General features: G+C 43.4%; 1 protein-coding gene across 3 annotated transcripts in view; it reads right to left on the bottom strand.

Moving 5' to 3' along the window:
- Positions 1 to 18,327, bottom strand: part of MAPK1 (mitogen-activated protein kinase 1) — a 35,135-nt gene extending 16,808 nt beyond the window's left edge. For all 3 annotated transcript variants that reach the window (XR_006415720.1, XR_006415721.1, XM_044440664.1), the window contains exons 1-8: positions 18,185 to 18,327; positions 13,595 to 13,777; positions 12,906 to 13,095; positions 11,868 to 11,984; positions 10,235 to 10,349; positions 7,264 to 7,395; positions 4,666 to 4,775; positions 3,163 to 3,290 (exon numbers count right to left, since the gene is read on the bottom strand). Coding sequence is in view for 1 of the 3 variants with exons in the window: in XM_044440664.1 (XP_044296599.1) it covers positions 3,174 to 3,290; positions 4,666 to 4,775; positions 7,264 to 7,395; positions 10,235 to 10,349; positions 11,868 to 11,984; positions 12,906 to 13,095; positions 13,595 to 13,777; positions 18,185 to 18,327 (1,107 nt within the window). In the remaining 2 variants the exon portion in view is untranslated. The remainder of the gene's footprint in view (positions 1 to 3,162; positions 3,291 to 4,665; positions 4,776 to 7,263; positions 7,396 to 10,234; positions 10,350 to 11,867; positions 11,985 to 12,905; positions 13,096 to 13,594; positions 13,778 to 18,184) is intronic.
- Between the last annotated feature and the right edge of the window lie 243 nt (positions 18,328 to 18,570).

The raw sequence follows: 18,570 nt of genomic DNA, 5'->3' as shown, positions 1-18,570 counted from the left end.
AACATGGGTGCAAGATACGCCGGGCTGGACAGTCCTGACACTTGCAGGACTGCTTTCTTCTTCGTTAGAACCCTGAGGTCCACCGGATGCAAAACGAGGGCCTGCTGCAAGGCAGTGGTTCCGGAAGGTGGGCCTGGATTTCTTTATCTAAGCACAAGTTTAGCTCAGGAATGTGTTTCCAGTATCAGAGCTGGAGCTTACATACAAATGCTTTTACACAGTGGCAATGTTTCTGATGCCCCTACGAGCCTTTTTTGCCCAATTTCACACAAAGGGGTTTTGTCGTCATTATTTTCAATGAGGTTCGCTATCCTGCTGAAAATCACTAGAAGAGCTATCAGTACATCCTAATCTATTTTCTGCTCACTCTTGGTGCAGACCATTAAGAAAGGTTCTTAAAATGGAAAATGCAGATTAAAGATGAAGGGTTCCATTTACAAACATCTGGGTGAAGGCTGAGGATGCTTATTTCTTGCTCTGCTGTCCTCAGAATATGCTACTGTTTTGGTTGAACGTTGTTCAGTGTTCCTTAAATCTAGAGGGAATTCCGCCACACGGGAAAAATATTTCTACCAAGAGATCACCCCACATTAGAGATTGCCAGAACTCCGAGATGTTGCATGGTTATGCCTTGGGAAAGGACAGCTCCCCCAGGGACCTCAAACCATCCGGCACTAATGATCGCCACTTTGGTTCAGGCCCACGTCGCTTCCTCCGTGCCTCACTAAGGTAAACCACGCAGAGCATCAGAGCCCATGCATGTCTGCTCAGAGGGCAGTTACACTGCACGGACTCCCACGTACACACACAAAGGACCGCAGCCAGGCCTGTCCATTGTGGGGGCTACACCGCTGTGCTTAAGTGCAACGGTTTGCTTGCTCCTGCTAAAAAGTCTTTAGTTTCTTGACTGACCCAAAGATCAAGTGATTACTAACCTTCCTATGCAGAATTAATGGTAGACCCTTATTACGAAGGAAATTCGGAAGTAATACTGAAGCTAAATATAGAATTTGTCTGAGAGCTTTACATGATTCCCGCCCTCTTTTTAACTTATATTATCCCAGGTTTTTTTTTTCCTGTATGGAATCCAAGCCACTTTTGAACAAAGAGGTATGGTACCAAGACTGGGAAACCTTCAGGGAGTAAAAGAATATTACAGGGCCTGACAGGACTGACTTTGTGGGAAAGACAGGATCCAATGTACCACCTGGCCAGCCCACAAAATTAAACAATACTACCCCAGAACTGAGATCCATCCTAACTCACCTCAGAAGGACTGTATTTATGCCTCAACTAATACAGTACCAATGTCTCTTCAGGCATGGTGAAAAAGGCATATGTGGGAATCATCTGAGGTGGGAAAACCCCAGAGACAAAGAATTAATAAAGTTTATTGATCAGAGCATGAAGCACAAGGAAACGGCTGAGTCTAGGAAGACACAACAGGAAAACTAGATGCTTTCAAGATTCCGAATGAACAAGCAACACCTTGGAAAGAATCTGCACTCAAAATTCTCTTATGAAATACTGATGGATGAGCCAACTAAAGAGGGGATAATGATTTTTTAAAAATATATTAAGCCATATTTTAGTCTACTATTCCAAGAAACACATGCAAAGGACAATATTGAATCAGGTGATTATCAAAGCATGATTTCACGAACTGCAGAAATGGGAAAGAAAGGCAGATTCAGTGCAGGACTCGGCCTGCTTCATTTTCTCAACTTTAAATGACCAAGGGAATACTTCTTCCACTAGGTGGCTTACTCACAATTAACAGATTTTAACGAACACGCATATTCCCCTCCCTAAGCTCTAAAAATAATGGAGAGGCTTATTGGCATAACTTAGAATACTGACTGGATTTGCATGACAGGGTAACCCTCTGTAGGTCACTAGCTACGGCGGTTACCAAGCAGCGAGACCCTGTAGTGCTTCCCACAGGGTGGCTTGTTTGTGGGCATCAGGTCACCCTGACAGGGACATATGCAGATCTCATGGCTACATATGTCTGTCAAAAAATCCTGATTAGCCTTGTCAAACTGTTTTCAAAGGAAGCCAGAGTTTTGACAGCTGTCAACCTTTGGTTCCATATACATTTATCTAGACTGATGATTATGGTGGGATGTGGTTAAGGTCTGTTAATATCCAAGTAAAATCCATCAGGTACTTCTCGCTTTATCTTTTACATTTGAATTGGATAAAGGAATTGGAAGTATCAACAGATGGTGCTGCATCTAAATCTGCAAAACCGACAGATAACAGTGAAAGGGGGTGGGCTGTTCAAATGTGCCTCTTGGCTTATATCCAGGCAAAGTCTACCAATCTGCCGACTACTTCACCTCTTTAATGATTTCCAAATATAGGAGAACATTTACACTGGGTAAATTAAACATCTTACCATCCGTGATGGAAAAGCATACTTGGCGTCTTTCTGAACAACGAAGATTTTGCCCTTGTGAAAGCGGCCAAGGTGAAGCAGCAACCCATGTTTTGCCATACCGTACTGGGAGCCCGTTTTTATCTTAAATTACTTTACCCTACACTGAGGAATACTGATAAGCTTTACATTTCTAGTCTGAGATGTTAATCCTGTGGTCACACTGGCTATATCCAAATTTCTAGCTGAGGTCATTAAAACTAGACTGCAGCCGCTTAATCAGAGATAAATTACGGGTGCAGTATTTTGCTGCTGGATGAACAGGGATTTTACTTGTGTCTAAGTTTTTAAGTACTTTACTCTCTAACCAACCACAAATTTTATTTGTGCACATTCACTTTTGTAGTTTTAATCAGGTAAGAGGCATTTTAGGAAAACTAACAGAAGCTATTATATATCCAGTTTATTTTTCCCTATCTGAAAATACGAACACATTTGCTTAAACACAAACCTTTTATGCTACTCATTAAGCCATGTCCTGAATAATCTTTAGTCAGGTGGAACTATTGCACTTGTTCAAGGTTTGTTGCAAAACCATGCAACAAAACTTCATGCAGCAGCTGCCTTCAGAAAGGGTTTGGTAACTTGAAAACCACAATTATTGAGAAAAATCCAGCATTCCAATACTTAACAATGTATTAATTTAAAGGAATGGTAAGCATGCTGTATCTATTATTCTCTTTCCTGCATTATAAATACTTGGATTGTGAGATTTAATGTACCCGTGTGCCATTTAGAATCTGTATCCTGGCTGAAACCTGGCAGTTTCATCAAAAATCAGCTCTTTCAGTGTTTCCTTTGGCAAGTCATCCAGTTCCATGTCGAATTTGAATGGTGCTTCTGCAACCGGCTTAAAAAGAGAAAAATGAAGGATTAAATCATTTGCATTAAGACTACGTAGCCCTCTTTACAAGTCTGCTCCATGCGTTCTTTCAACCCATGAATGGAAGGGGTGGGCCATCAAAGATCAATCAAGTGAAACAAATCAGCTATGGTTTTCTTTGTACAGTAGGACTATATTATGTTGCAAAGATGCAATTGATCACGGTTACAAAAATAATTTACTATAGAACGTACTTCTGAACACTGCAGAAATGGCCACTCAAGTTCTCTAAAAATACACTTCGATCTCAATCTTAGTTGAGTTCAGAAAGAAGCATGCCCCAGCCAGCAAGCAAAGCTGGGTATGTCTTGCCCTTGTGGAAACATGTTTGGGTGTTTGCTCGCAGAATTGTGGGCCCAGACAGCCATCCTGGTTTGGGGGGACTCCTGAGTGAAAGGACACAGATTAGGTAGCTGGGTGGTGGGGGGGGGCAAAAATTGTTTACACGTTTTATGAGACGTTATCTATGTATTTCTTTCCGACATTGCACTGAATTACGGTGGCAATGTGTAGTATGACATTTGCTTAAAAGATGGCGTTAATCACAGGGATACTAGCACCAGCATGCAAAAGTTTTTAATACATTTTTTCCTTTCTTAAAATGTGTATACATTTTTGGAACCCTCTGTGTGTATATATATAATGCTGTGCAGGAGCGGAATGTCAACATTAGCATATTAGAATAATTCAGCATGATTAAAAAGCATAATTTAGCATAATTTATAAACACATGGCTACATGCCATGATTTTTTATAGAGTGAAATATAACTGGGTTAAACTCTAAAAACCACTGTTTTGTTCCCATTAACGTTTTTGCCACCCCAAGCATCTCATTCAATAGCCTGCCCTGGGAAGGTCTGAACTGTATCTGATTATAACTGAAAACAGCCAATTCTATAAGCTGGAGTATAAGTGAAAAGTTTAACAGATTGTGTTAAGAGCACAATCCTATACATGTCTCCTTAAAAATAAGTCCCAATGAGTTCAGCGCATGGTGGGGTTGGATCCTCTGGCCCCCTCCCAACTCTACTGTTCGATATTGCCATGTAAGAGTGCTTAAGATGGCAGCCTAAATGAGAACAAACCTATGCACATCTTTAAACAACTGTGTCCATATATCTGGGAGACCCGATTGGGCTAGAGAGGAAACAATCGTGTAACACTGGCCTAGGCAATGCACCAATGGTTTCCCACATCAAAGGTGGTGCTGCCCTCAAATGCACCTAATTTGAAAGCCGACCTGGCAGTCACACGACCCACAACTTTGCTCTCTGGACCAGTAATTAATTACTCGTTAGCCTCCCCGGAGCTCAAAATGATCCAGTGCATAGTCCTCCTTACCTCATCACTCGGATCGTAATACTGCTCTAGATAGGGATGGGCCAGTGCTTCTTCCACTTCGATTCTCTTGTGCGGGTTGAAGGTCAACATTTTGTCCAACAGATCAAGAGCTACAAAGAAGATTCTAGAATTAGTTCGCCTTGCCTGGCCACCATTTTACTGCAGTCATGCTCCTCTTCTGTGCTTGGTCTAGCAAGTGGTCCTGAATAAAGCTTATCCGAGCGATACGTCATTTGCACCCTAATTCAGAAGAGTTTATAGAGTGGATGACAGGTTATCACCTATAGCAGAGATCTGTGCCGATATAAAACATTGTGTGCTGGAGGAAATGCTTTCTAACCTCCTGAATTGGTGACTAGGCATCACTGGTTGAACGTTTTGAGACTTTGGGTTGGCTTTAGGACTCGGCCAATTGCCAGGAAATCATACAATGCTGTTTAGCTTGCAAAGCTTACCAGCCTTTCTCTTTTGACCTTTCCTGACGTTTCCTCAGTCTCTCTCTCTGCACTCGTCCATATATTTACGGTGTCCCTCCCTCCCTGTGCCCCAGCCTCTACAGTATTTGTGTGCGCACCTATATTTTCTGTATATGTCCATGTATAAGTGTTAAGCAGAAGGGCAAAAGTACTCTATCCCTGCTCTGCCTCTGTCAAACATGCACACACGTGGAATGCCTAGACCGTACTTCCATGCTGAAATCAGACTGGTGTTTCCCCTTAGCCTTCCATCCCCCACAAATTAAAGGCCGGCTGGGAGAAGCATGTTCCGTATTTGGCATGCAAGGCACCCAAGAAGGGCTCCCGTGGCTCCGCCCTTCACAGTGCCACTGCTTCTCACAGCCTGAAGTTGCAAAAAGCAGCTACAACTGAATTTGTGTCTTTATGTGAAGGAGGGGGAGTGTGTATAAGTGAGGAGGTGAATTTGCATGCAGTAAATGGGAGGTTTTCAATCCATCACGGTGCTTTCCACTGCCTCACAAATCATTACAAATCCCTGATGCAGTCATTTCGTAAATGAATTCAAATAAAATACAGGCTGTTCTTTAATTTTCCATCTATAACAATAAATCACACCACAATTTTCAAAGCACACTTAAAAGCATCGAACAGTGTTTTCCTTATCACATCTGTTAACTGGCTTAAAAGTTTTCAATTATGTCTTGAAGAACTAAGACACAATCAACCATGGACCATCGTCTGCATGCCAGCTTTTATAACATGGACCAAGGGGTCCATCTCTGGTTTTTGTACAAATGCTGAGAAAAAGTCAGATTTGCTAGTGAAGGATAATACTTGCTTAAGCTGCTACAGGGACCAAAATAATGAAGAAACATCAATACAAGCTGCTAACATAAATTATTACCCATAGCTAATTACACAAAAAGTTTTGTTTTGCTTTATATTTGTGTCCCTCAAAATATTTAGATTCTGGAAAAGGGATAAAAACCAAAAGAATTCCAATTCTTTCTTTCCCCTATACTAAGACAGACATTAGCCCCATAATGTACCGGAGGAGGGCTTTCTCTGCAGTGGCGCCCAACCTATGGAATGCGCTCCCCAGAGAGGTCCGCCTGGCACCATCGTTATTTGCTTTTCGGCGCCAGGCCAAGACCTTTTTATTTAAATGTCATTTTAATTGCTGACTTTATTTATTGATTTTAACGATTTTGGCCAGGATGTCTCCGATTTTATATAATTGTACTATGATATGTACTTTTTATGTTGTAAGCCACCCCGAGGCTCCGGCGAATGGGGGGCGGCATATAAGTGTGCTAAATAAATAAATAAATAAATAAATAAATAAATAAATAAAGGAACCGTCAAGTAAATGCTCTGTTATTGTGGCTAAATCTACCTTACCAGCCCAAGAAAAAGGAATGACAAAGGATTATCTGCACAGTTAAAGCATCTGGATTTTTAGTTATACTGAGAGGCTAATGCCATGTGTTACATTCCTTGTAGAATCCACCCTCTGATTTCACAGGCTTCCAGATATCACGCCCCCCCCCCCCCCCCCCCTCCCCCCCCCCCAAGGGGCTTTTTCCCACTCTGTCCTCCTTTTGCATTTTTTCTTTAGGTGGCCTCTGGATAAACTGTTCTCGAGAGACGGAACACTGCGGGGAGCTGAAGCAGCCATAGAGTTCTCCCATCTCGGTCTCCGCACTTGCCCTGAAATGCCCCCTTTCCCTTCATCCTGCAGCCACCTGGGGAAGCAGCCAGGCGTAAGCGAGCACCTTAGAGCTGCCCCTGCCCGTCCCGCCTTGCCAGGTCAACGTCTATGGCCTTGGAAGGGGAATCCCGAACAACCCCAGGACACTTCTCAGGGACCACTGGATTGTGTCCGCTGCATATCACAAAGGCTGCTTACGTTATTTCCCCCCCACAACCATGAATTTGAGGAGAAACATAAATGCTGGACTAGTTCACAAAGCTCCATTCTGTATCATGTGGTTTAAAGGAGAGAGCGCTTCCAGATTCACAGGATTCCAGCTCTTGGAACATGTTATGGCCACTAATTTTATTTCATAAAATTAATGCTATAAAATCGTATTTTATGTCATTACATGTGATCACATTCGTACCTAATCTTTTACGTTACCTTTGGGATCTGCATTTGGAAACAGCCGATTCCAAGGCACCTTATTTTTGTAGGGGAGAGAAAGCAGGTAGTTTCTAGCTTTCAAATTGATTATACAGTTCAAGTCTTCTTGAGAAGGCGATCCAAGTATCCCTGGAAAGTGAAGAATGGAGAGGCAAGAACTACTGAATGCATTGGATATATATGAACATTAAGACCGCCAGCCTGGCCAAGTATCCACGCTTTGGTAGCTTTACAGGCTGCTGGAATGTGTTCTACACTGTGGCTCGTTTGAAAATTAATCAGAGACTGCTGTTAGTTGAAGATATAGCTGCTGGGTTACTAACAGAGTGGCTGCAAAAACACATTTCACAGGTCCGAGAACAACTTCAGTACTGCCGGTCCATTCCCAGGTATCATTCAAACTGCGGGGACTGATTCTTTAAAACCCTTTATGGTTTGGAATCTAGATCTATCTGAAGTTTTCCCAAACAGACCTGCTGACACACAAAGGCAACTTTCAGAGGCTTTTCTTCAATTCCCTGTGGTTGGGCCATCTGCTGGGATTTCTGGGAGGGGGGGCTTTTCAGGTGTGTCACTCTGCTTTGGGAGGCTATGCTCACAGGAGGTATCTAAAGACTCCCCCCCCCCCACACACACACACTGCCTTTTAAAACTCCGAAGCTCTGGATGTGAGTGTCTATTGTTCTTGTCAGCTTTTACAGGCTTGTTAACTGCCCCGGAAGTAGTGATACTCGCCTGGTTCACACAGAATGCTCACCCATGGTAAGAGATGGATCGCTGAATTCTGGGTAGTTACGACAAGTGAACATGGTTGCACAAATGAACCATGGTTCATTGCAGAAACAACCCAGAAAAAGAACCCGTGGTTTGCGAATTCTAGATTATTTCTGCCACTGGTGGTTGTTAAATGCAAACTCAGAATTCCAGCTGCTTTACATGCTGGTACTACAGCTCTAAAATTGTATTTGGGATATGGGAATGGAAACAAGCAACTCAAGGATTAAGAAATGAACCACGGTTTCCTTGATAATCTGTCAGACAAACCCTGGGTAGGGTAACAAACCAGGAGTTAAATGAACCATGGGTTAGCGTTATGCACAATTTAGGCCACTACTGAAAGCAGAAGGAAAAATTTCAGAAATATAGTATCATAACCTGATCCAGATTCTTCCTTGATGTTTCAGAAAAAAAATAAAATTTATCATGAATAAAGTAAAATGAAAATTCATGTGAATGTTCCCAAAGAAAATTAAAATAATAATAAACAACACCGCAGCCACAAATTCAATCAAAATGACTAGGGGGACTTATCTCTTTATTATCTGTTCTACTTTCCCTTGAGCTCTGGCAATTAATATCAGCCCCTTAGGCCCTAACTTACTAACTAGATTTTCAAAGTTGGGGAAAAAAAATAAACTGCAGGAAAGTAAGACATTTTTCATTTGCAGTGTCATTAGAGGGGTGCAACTGAACATTGGTTGAATGTTTGCTCTTGGAGATCACAGAAATTTTTAACTTTAAAGCAGGACTTGTGCAAGTTGGCACTGTTTTGTTTAATTCATTTATTAAGAGCATTTATCTCTCTGTGTTCATTCAAAGGACTCCCAGAGAGGGCTACAAATGCCAGCGCACAATCCAGGCTCACAGACTGAAAAGATGTGAGGCATAAGCAAAGGGATGCTGTGGGGAACATATGGCAATACTTGAGTCATTTGTTCAGATGGATGGGAATAGATCAATTGAACTCAGATATGCACTGCGTTGGGAGCTCATTTGGGCTGGCCTGTACCTCTTTCCTCTCCTCTTTTGGGGTTTCACTTCTTTTAAGTCTAACCAGTTGCTTGTCCTCAGGGCAAAATGTTCTTCACAAACCCTTTGGGCAACAGAGATGAGATTAAAGGTTTTTGGAAGTCAGAGAGTCCTGCTCTAAAATTAATACAAGATCTTAGTTATTTAACAAAATGAATGTGTTTCTAGCTATCTGCCTCTATTTTCTTTGAAATGGAAAATATGACTTATGTTTTTGTTTCTTAACTAGATTTGGGAGAAGGGATAATCTAATAAACACATAGATTGCATTTTGGCCTTCACAGAGTTAGCATAAATCTCCTATCATCTATATTATTTGACTCTTTTCTCTTACTTTATACAATCATTTAAACCCAGGAGTACTAGTGAAAGACCATCTGAAGTAAAAACACATTCTAAATTTGATGGAAGCAGAAAGATTCATCAGATTACAAATACCCCAAGAGAAGAGCATTCTGGAAACAAAGGTAGGGACTTAAATATTGATTTTTACCCCTGAAATTACAGATAGCTGTTTTCTGTGCATCTGTCCTATCCTGAATCTGTTGTATCCTGGAATGAGGAGTACTCTCTTTAACTATAAAGACATACATGCATACAAATCTTATTCAAAAAGTTCCATTTAGCAGTGGAAGTCACATTTATGTAAACAGGTACAAGGTAAAGGAATAGGAGTATTCGGATAAATATACACCATGTGAAATAATTGGATTGCTGATAAAGACTTTGCCTGTTGTTTTGATTCTCTTTAATTTCAGTGGGAAAATTAAACTATGGCATAACTCACACCCACAGAAATCACTAACTTGTAAACCACATCTTCAGCTGAATTACACACTCAAGACTTTCTATGCCTACAGATGGCAATTTAGAGACATTACTACTTCTCATGAAGGAATGTGGTATTGATACATCTATCTCAAGCTGATTCAAAAAGCATGTTTATATCAAATGAGGTCCAAATTCATTTCCTACCTGTTTTAACAGAGCTTGCCAGAAAGAGTTCTATGAATATTTCAAACAGAGCAGGAGAAGACAGACATACATTTAAAATAAAAGAAATAGATGGCCAACATTGATACACTGAACTGGAGAGGATGGACCGAAAGGGCAATCGGTAGACAAAAGCAGTTGATCTATACCTTTAAGAAAACCTTACCAAGGATATGGTTCAGCTGATCAAGGTAGTGTTTTCCTGGAAATATGGGTCTGTTTGATAGCATCTCTGCCAAAATGCAACCTACAGACCAGATATCAATAGATTTGGTATAACCCTAGATGTAGAAAGTGGGGAAAAATCAGTTGCTGATGACATTTGTGGTACTGTTATACATAAAAAATACTTTATCTTAAAATACAGTCTTAAATTGTAGTAACATAGCCCTCCTGTTCAAGCACTTAAGATGAATCAGAACTTTACATAACTGTTATTGAACAATGAGGCAAGCATTGTGCATTAGAAAAATGAAGAGGAAGCAAAAACATTACAAAAGACTCCTACTGCGCAATCCCACTGTATTTAATGGGACCTACTCCAAAGTAAGCATGCATGGGATTTCAGCTTTAGAAACATTTAATATACCATCTATTCAACTGCCATGTTGCACCCACACAAATGACTTTTTAAAAATATGCAAGCCCCCAAACCCAGCATGATATTCTAACAGACCAAGGTTTGGACACAGACACGAGACGCCAACTTCAAATAGAGCACAGGGAGGCAAGGTGCACTCCGACTGACACCCACACCTGCAAAGCGGGGCTCACCAGCTGCAGTCCAGGTAAACTGCATACATAATACTTAAAGGAGTGTTACTAAAATAATTAAAAATATGACGTGACTGTCCTTCAGCGCACTAGAGCTTATTTATGTATTGCAGGCAAAAATACAGCGCTGCTAAATAGATGTGCTCTAAATGATTTAGCTCCATACAGTTGACCTGAACTCACGATCTGTGATATGCTGGCGTAAGACTGGGGAGCAAATGCGAGTGCTTTACGTAAATGGACTAACTTTGGGGGCATATGTGAGGTGAAGATGTTCATTGCTGGTCAGGATTTACCTACTTTGCACCTTCCAGAGCAAACACAGATTCCAGTGCCGTCTGTGGTTAAAGTCTCCACCTTTTAGGATTTGCAATGTGTTTTGCATTCCTCCCAAAATGCATTAGGAAGTGAGCATACATTTGAAAGAACATGATGTAAAATGTTACAGGGCTCTCTGGTGGCTCTGCCTGCTCTTGCCATTGATTCTGACACCCTTTTAGGTGGACTTTCCATTGAGGGTTTCAATAACAAAAGTGCAACAGTTTTAATTTCCCACCATGTTTGCCTTTTCATTCCAAAGCTAAACAGAAACAGCGCTACATATTCTGGCTTCAGCGGGTGGAAGTCAGCTGCAAGCAACTGCTTCTTAGACAACATCACTTTGAGTAAGAGACAGTCAAAGATTTCTCCTCAAATTCAAAGCTACTCGTGCTTGTGCCAAATTAGGTTCCACACCAATGCAAAACTTCAAGCTGCTTCGGTTTAATACACTGTGTATTAGACTAAAGGGAGCAATTTCTGCATTGCAAGATTTAGGGTCGAGAGATATTTTCTAGGTGTACGAGTAGAGGAAGGGAGAAATGGGAGAGCCAAGTGTCGTGGTCACTGTCATATACTGCATTTCTATCCCACCCTCTTCCCTCTTGTGCGCCAGTCAAAAGAGTTGTTTAGTACAACAGAGTCTGCATTTGATCAAAACGGTATTCTGCTGCACCCAAATATTTCAGCCACCACCCAGCTCTCACCTTTGAATTCAACATGATTTCAGGAGCTCGGTACCAACGCGTCGCTACATATTCTGTTAGGAACCCAGTGTGATCATGATCGGGATCTGCAACACGAGCCAATCCAAAGTCACAGATCTAACACGAAACAGAATAAAGCTATTACAAGGGAGACACCTTGCTGTCACATTCAATCACGTCAGTACTGCCAGTCACAGTTCCCTCGGATTCACAAACCATAATATAAACTGTGCTCGTGTTACAATCTGTGGATTGGCTGCTCCCTGACAATGAGCAGTCGCATTTAAAGATCGCATTTTGCGTATTAAGGAAATACAATGAAATCCTTAAAAGAGGTATAGCGAGCATTTGCTTTCCTAGTAATCTTCTCCGAGTCTGTAAAACATCATAATCTCATCACATTTGCATGATCTATTTGAGTCTTTCCTGGCATATTTTTAAAAGTACACAATACATAAGTTGCATTGGACATAAATAATGTAAACTATTTCTACTCAGCGTTATTCTCATATAACCCCAGTCCTCTATCAGCTCCATTGGCTTCCCATCGAAGTCCGGGCTAAATTCAAGGTGCTGGTTATTACCTATAAAGCCCTAAACGGCTTGGGACCAGGATAGCTAAAGGAACTCCTTTTTTCCCTATATGCCCTCCCACCCTGAGATCATCAACAGAAGCCCTCCTGCAGGAACCCTCTGTGAAAGATGTTAGGAGACAGAGTACCCGGAGGAGGGCCTTCTCGGTGGTGGTGCCCCGAACATGGAATGCGCTCCCTAGACAGGCGCACTCATTATATGGTTTTCAGCGCCAGGTCAAGTCCTTTTTATTCGATCAATATTTTAATAGGTATTAATTGGATTTTATTGTTTGTATCTTATTGGATTTTTCAGCCAGCGTGGAATAGTTAATTTATTTTATTCTGATTAATGTTGTAAGGTGTCCAGAGGCAAAAGTAATGGGCGGCATACAAATTTTATAAATAAATAAATACTCCATGGTTTTTCATGATTCTGTGATTGAGAGGCATTTATTTCACTAACCCTGAGATCACAAGTAGTGTTTAGTAGCAGGTTGGAAGGCTTGAGGTCACGATGCAGCACATTGGCTGAATGAATGTATTTCAATCCTCTCAGGATCTGATAAAGGAAATAACAGATGTGGTCATTGCTGAGATGCTGAGTCTTTAAGAGCTTGTAAAGGTCCGTCTCCATGAGATTTTGCACAATGTATCTGTAAATCAAATTAAGGCAAACCAACATTTTGCTCCAAACACTGAAGTTTGAGTCCTCCGTTCTTTACCATTCTACATTTTAAGGAAAACCGGGGAAAATGCAATATCCTTAATAAATGAAGCTGCACATGATTCACAGAAAAAGCCCTGGCATCCAACTGAGAATCAAGGAACACTAGAATATATTATTTTCAAGGTGCAGAGACCATCCAGAATCAGGACATGGTATGACTGAATACCCTGTTATTGTTGGCTAAGCAGTCAAACCCCTGGAAAAATTCTTAGGGCTGCTTTAAAAAAAATTAAAACACTGGCATGTTTTCCCATGTTAAATATGGGAGTGATTTGGGCTAATAACAGCCAGCCTCACTCACACCAAAGGAAGTCAAGTTTTGAATATAGTGCTTAGAATAATGCCAAGATAAAAAATAATCAATAGTTCAACAAACAGCAGAAACGGAAGCAAAGAACACAGGGGTATGTATCTTTAAAGGATACACATCTTTCATTTGTTCAATTGTTGGAGCTCTGATAATGTTATCAATCCCAATAATATTTTCATGCCTGAAACGCAATAGGATTTTGATCTCTCTCAGAGTTCTCTGGCAATACGTCTGGTGTTCAAATGGGCTGATTTTCTTTATAGCTACCCGAACTTTCTTGACATTGTCATAGGCAGAACTGGAATGAGAATTGTCAATGTTAAAGCAGAACTTAAAAGCCTATTATTCACTGAAAAAGATCCAGAAATTGAGAGATGAAGCTGCTTTTTAACATTCCCATGGCAATCAGTTTATTATTTGACAAACTATTGGTCAGGTTTCAGTACAGAGAGACTTCCCTTTGTACTGATGTTACAAGAGTTTCACAACATCATAAATCCTCTTAGGTATTTACCTATACCCAGTTCCTCTCTTCATTAACAGCAATATAAATAAACAAAACTTTAAACAGTGAGAGAAATGTCATACAAAGCAGAGTTGAATCCATAGTTATACATGCAAAATGAGGCCCTTCCCCACTCCCCTGAAAATGTTGCTGAAGTTACATTGATCAATGGGAACTGAAATCATCTATGGAGTGAGATACTAATTTGGCAAAAAAGGACCATCCATGAGTAGAAACTTTATTCACAGAAAGTGGGAATTTATATCGCACCCTTTTTCCTCTCGCGGGATCCCAAGGTGGCTTGCGTAGCCCACCTCTACTCCATTTTGTCCTCACAACAGTGGAGGGTCCAGGACTGGCCCAAAGGCCCCCAGTGAGCCCCGTGGCTTCGTGGGGGCTCGGATCTGGATCGCCAGATCTCCAGTTCAGCACTCCAATCACCATATCACACTCGTTCTCAAAGGTGCTTACGATGCCTTTACATGACTCTGTGTGACATTTCCAGTTTAAATCCAATCCCATTGCACTAAGACATGTGCAGAGAGTGGATTAAATGTCCATTCTAGATTCAGCTACTGTGGGGCTTACACCTATCTTTGACTTTTTCAAACAAATTTCGCAGCAATAAGGGACATACACAATGTTTACCAAGATAACCCATTTGATTTTCATACAATTTCACTTCCAAAACTTAGAAGAAACAGATAAAATTCTGTATCCTAGAAAAGCTGATGTGTGATTTGGACTGGCCTACAGGTTACTGTGGGGGTCATATTCCTTCTCTGTAATTGTCATCTGGTTTGGGTTTTTTAAAACACATATTTAACATTTAACATTTAAAACACATATTTAACATATTTCGATTGAAAGTAATAATTGAAAAAGGAAGTTCCCAAACATGGAGAAATATACTTAGTAGTCCAAAGCATGTTTTGGGGTTAAGACACATATAAATTCAGTTTACTGATTGAGCTCTCTTTCAAACTTTGGGCAAAGAAGGATCCAAAAACTAGTAACCAAACTGAATATTGTCTGAAAAGCAGCTTGGGGAGATTTGGCTGGGAGGAAAGACTGACTCTGGACTAGGCTGTCTGCACAATATCTATGATACCAAAACAGACGCACACCGATTTGTGGAATTCATCTGTACAACAGTGCCAGCTATATGCAGAAGCATGGCCCGCACTTGGCATACATGTGTTCTTGCGTACAAATGCAGCCACCGAATGCATGCCTGGTTCTGGCTGGCTACCAACTGCAGAGCCCTGGCTGCCTGGTCCTAAGGGAGCTAGAGAAATGCTCCTGCAGATTACAGTACTGGACCAGCCAAGTCTCTGCAAAGTGCAAGTGACTGTACACAAACCACGTTTCCCTTGCACTGAACTCCGCGGCATCCTGCTCATTTCAGCAGCAGTTCACCCGTGCAGGTTACACGTCCAAAAGCACTGGCACTTGGTTCTGATTTTTTTCCTTTTTTTGCAGCGGGGGGGGGGGTGTGATGGGACAATGAGCTTTTGTCTGTCCAGCACCACTATTTCTGATCCTTCCTTATTCCATGCCCGCCTTAGGCCCTCCATCACAACATATGGATATTTGAACACACTGTCTTCTATTTTTCTGGACCACATCTATTGCACATCTTGCAACACTTTGACACAGCAAGAATGAAAATGTCGAGGACAGAAAGCAAGTGTTAGTCAAGCGGCAAGATAGCTTAGATGCCATTATTTTATATTTTTTCTGCCATAATACCTCATTTATTTCATTTATAGCCTGCTTTTTCTTCTTCTAAAGAACTCAAAGCAGCTTCCACCATTCTCCTCCTGCGGCTCTCAATCTATCCCCACAACAACCCTGTAAGGTAGGTTGGGCTGAGAGTCTATGACCGGCCCTAAGCCACCCAGTTGGCTCCAAGGCTGAGCCAAATACCCTGTTACTACACACACACACACACACACACACACACACGGATGTACTAAGCTACCCACTACTAGACTTGCAAAAAGCATTTTCTTCAGAAAGCAGGTATCCTATAACATACTGCTAACTAGGTATAAGATACCTGATTATTTGATCTACCATTTCCTTGCTAATCCTTCCCTTGCTTCTAGTGCAGTATGAATGACAGCACAGAGTTAGCAGCAATGCACCATTATTAATTTTAATTAAGCCCAACTGAGAATCTTTGAACTGCACATTGCTTTCTTACTTCTTGCAATAGGTCAGTGGCAAAAAGCCGCAAAGGAAATGGGAAGAGGCACCATCAGATAGTGAACAGAAAAACTGGGTGCCTGGCGAGCAAAGCACAGAAAACGAGGAGCAGATAATTCCCAACCTCACACTGCTTGCTTTTACCCTTGGCCCTTTTCTGCAAATAAGAATGCATTTTTAATTCATTTCATTTCTATACCACCCCACAACCAAAACCCTATGGGCAGTTTAAAGCAGTCCATAAAACAGCTAATAAAAGCACAATAAAACCTCATAAAATCAGGGGAAAAAATAAAAAGTTTAAAACAGCTAAAAAGCAGATAATAAAAACAGACAATAACAAGGAGTAGCAACAGAACAGTGACTCTGTGAACCACCTGCACTGCATGTTACAGCACTGTTATGATGCATACTAAGGTTATTCACAGTTACTTGGGATGGAAACCTATGGGATCCAATGGAATTTACTCCCATTCACACAGCCAGGTTGAAAGGCTGCAAATCCCAACTCCAGAACTGCTGTACCAGACACACTAAACAAGATGAATATAACCGATGAACAAGAGACGCCGTTCCATGTAGACCATGAGCAACACAGTTATTGAACTTCTGACTTAACATCTTTATTTCTGTTAAGAGTACTTTTGGATCAATAGGTGTGTGGTTAATTTTTGAAATATTAATAAATTTCAAGAAGAACTTCTGCTACACTCAGAAAGCATCGATTAAATAGTCTGGTGGGGAAATGAAGATAAGAAAAATGTAATTAGGCAACAGGCCTATACGGACCCACCTGTGACTAAGTCCCTCTGAAGGCAATGGTGCTTACTTCTTTGTAAACAGAAGACAGAATTGCACAGCTCTTTTACTAGCCTGTGATCGAGAAGGCTGCATATTAAGGTTCTACACCTCACTGGAGTAAAATCCCATCAACCTCACTGGAATTTACTTCAAAGCAAGCATGCATGCCACCAGGCTGCAAATAGGTAAATGCACTTACCTATGGCGTGAGACATCTCAGAAAACAGTTCACCACCATTAGAATGCAAAATACCAATGCAGTTAACCCGCTGCCACATTAATTTAGATGGGGATTTCGAACACTGTGGATGGTCCGTTAACAGGACATCTTTGCTAACAGTACAAGCCACCGGGAAAATGGGGAAAAGGAAAGGAAGACAGAAGCAAAATGGTACCACTAAAACGAACCAAGGAGCATGTTTCCCGGTTGTTTTGAATCGGGCAGCGAGTCCCCGGAGTGCCTCACTGACAGTCGAGAACAGCAAAGCCACACTGCTTTAAAGCACATATCCGCGATCCTACACGTGCGTTTACCTGGGAAGCGAACCCCACTGTTGCAGCGCATCGCATCGCGTCCCCACAAGTCAGAGGTGACCTGGCTGCATGCAACAGCAGCAAAACCCCGTCCAGCACCCGCAGGCTGGCGTCAGAGTCACCGCACGCCGGACGCGCACCGTCTCCTCCGGTCCTCGGCGCGTTGCAAGGAAAGGCTCTGCCGCCGCGGCAGCCGCAAGCGCCGCGCGGGGCCCCCGCCTCCCCCAGCAAGGCTGCTGCGAGCGGCTCCGGGGGGCCGTCGCCAAGGGAAGCGCCGCGCAAGCCGCGCAAGGCAGGTGCGCCTGCACGGGCTCCTCCAAGGACGCGGACGCCCCCGGCGGAGCGGGCAGCCGGCGCTCCGGGCCGTGCATCAGGGGCCAGGCGTCGGGTTCACGCGGGGGCCAAGCCGCTGCCCCCGGGCAGCCCCCGGGCAGGGCAGGCAGGGGTGCCGGAGCCCGCCGCCCGGGTCCGCCCGGCCCGCGCAGAGATGCGCGCCCCCCCGCCCCGGAGGCGCGCGGAGCATCAGGACCGCAGCCGCGGACAGCCGCCCGCGCCACCCAGCCCGGCGGCCCCGCGCGGGAGAGCCGGCTCCAGCCCCAGCCCCAGCCCCGCAGCCGAGGGGCGAGACCCGCCGCGCCGCGCCGCGCCGCTTACCAGACCATGCCGTAGGCCCCCTCCCCGATGTAGGAGAGGTTGACGTAGCGCGGCCCCACGTCGAAGAGCTGCCCGCGCACCATCTCGGCGCCGCCGAACGAGCCGGCGCCGCCGCCCGCCGCTGCCCCCGGCGCCGCCGCCATGTTGCAGCCGGGAGGGAGGCAGGCACGGCGGGGAGGGAGCGAGCGAGCGAGCGAGCGAGCGGGCGGGCGGGCGGCGCGGCGGGGAGGAGCGCCCCCCGCAGGGCAACGCGGCACGCAGGCCGGCAGGCAGGGAAAGCGCGGCGGCGGCGGCGGCGGCGGCGGCGAGCAGCCAGACGAGCGGCCGTCCCCGCTCCCACCGCCACCCGCCGGCCGAGGAGAAAGGGGCCGCGCCGCCCGCCCGCT

Source organism: Varanus komodoensis, unplaced genomic scaffold (genome assembly GCF_004798865.1).
Source record: "Varanus komodoensis strain SLA01 unplaced genomic scaffold, ASM479886v1 scaffold38, whole genome shotgun sequence".
Taxonomy (NCBI): Eukaryota; Metazoa; Chordata; class Lepidosauria; order Squamata; family Varanidae; genus Varanus; species Varanus komodoensis.
The sequence above is the reverse complement of the archived record's forward strand: the minus strand, read 5'-3'. Positions and strand labels throughout refer to the sequence as shown.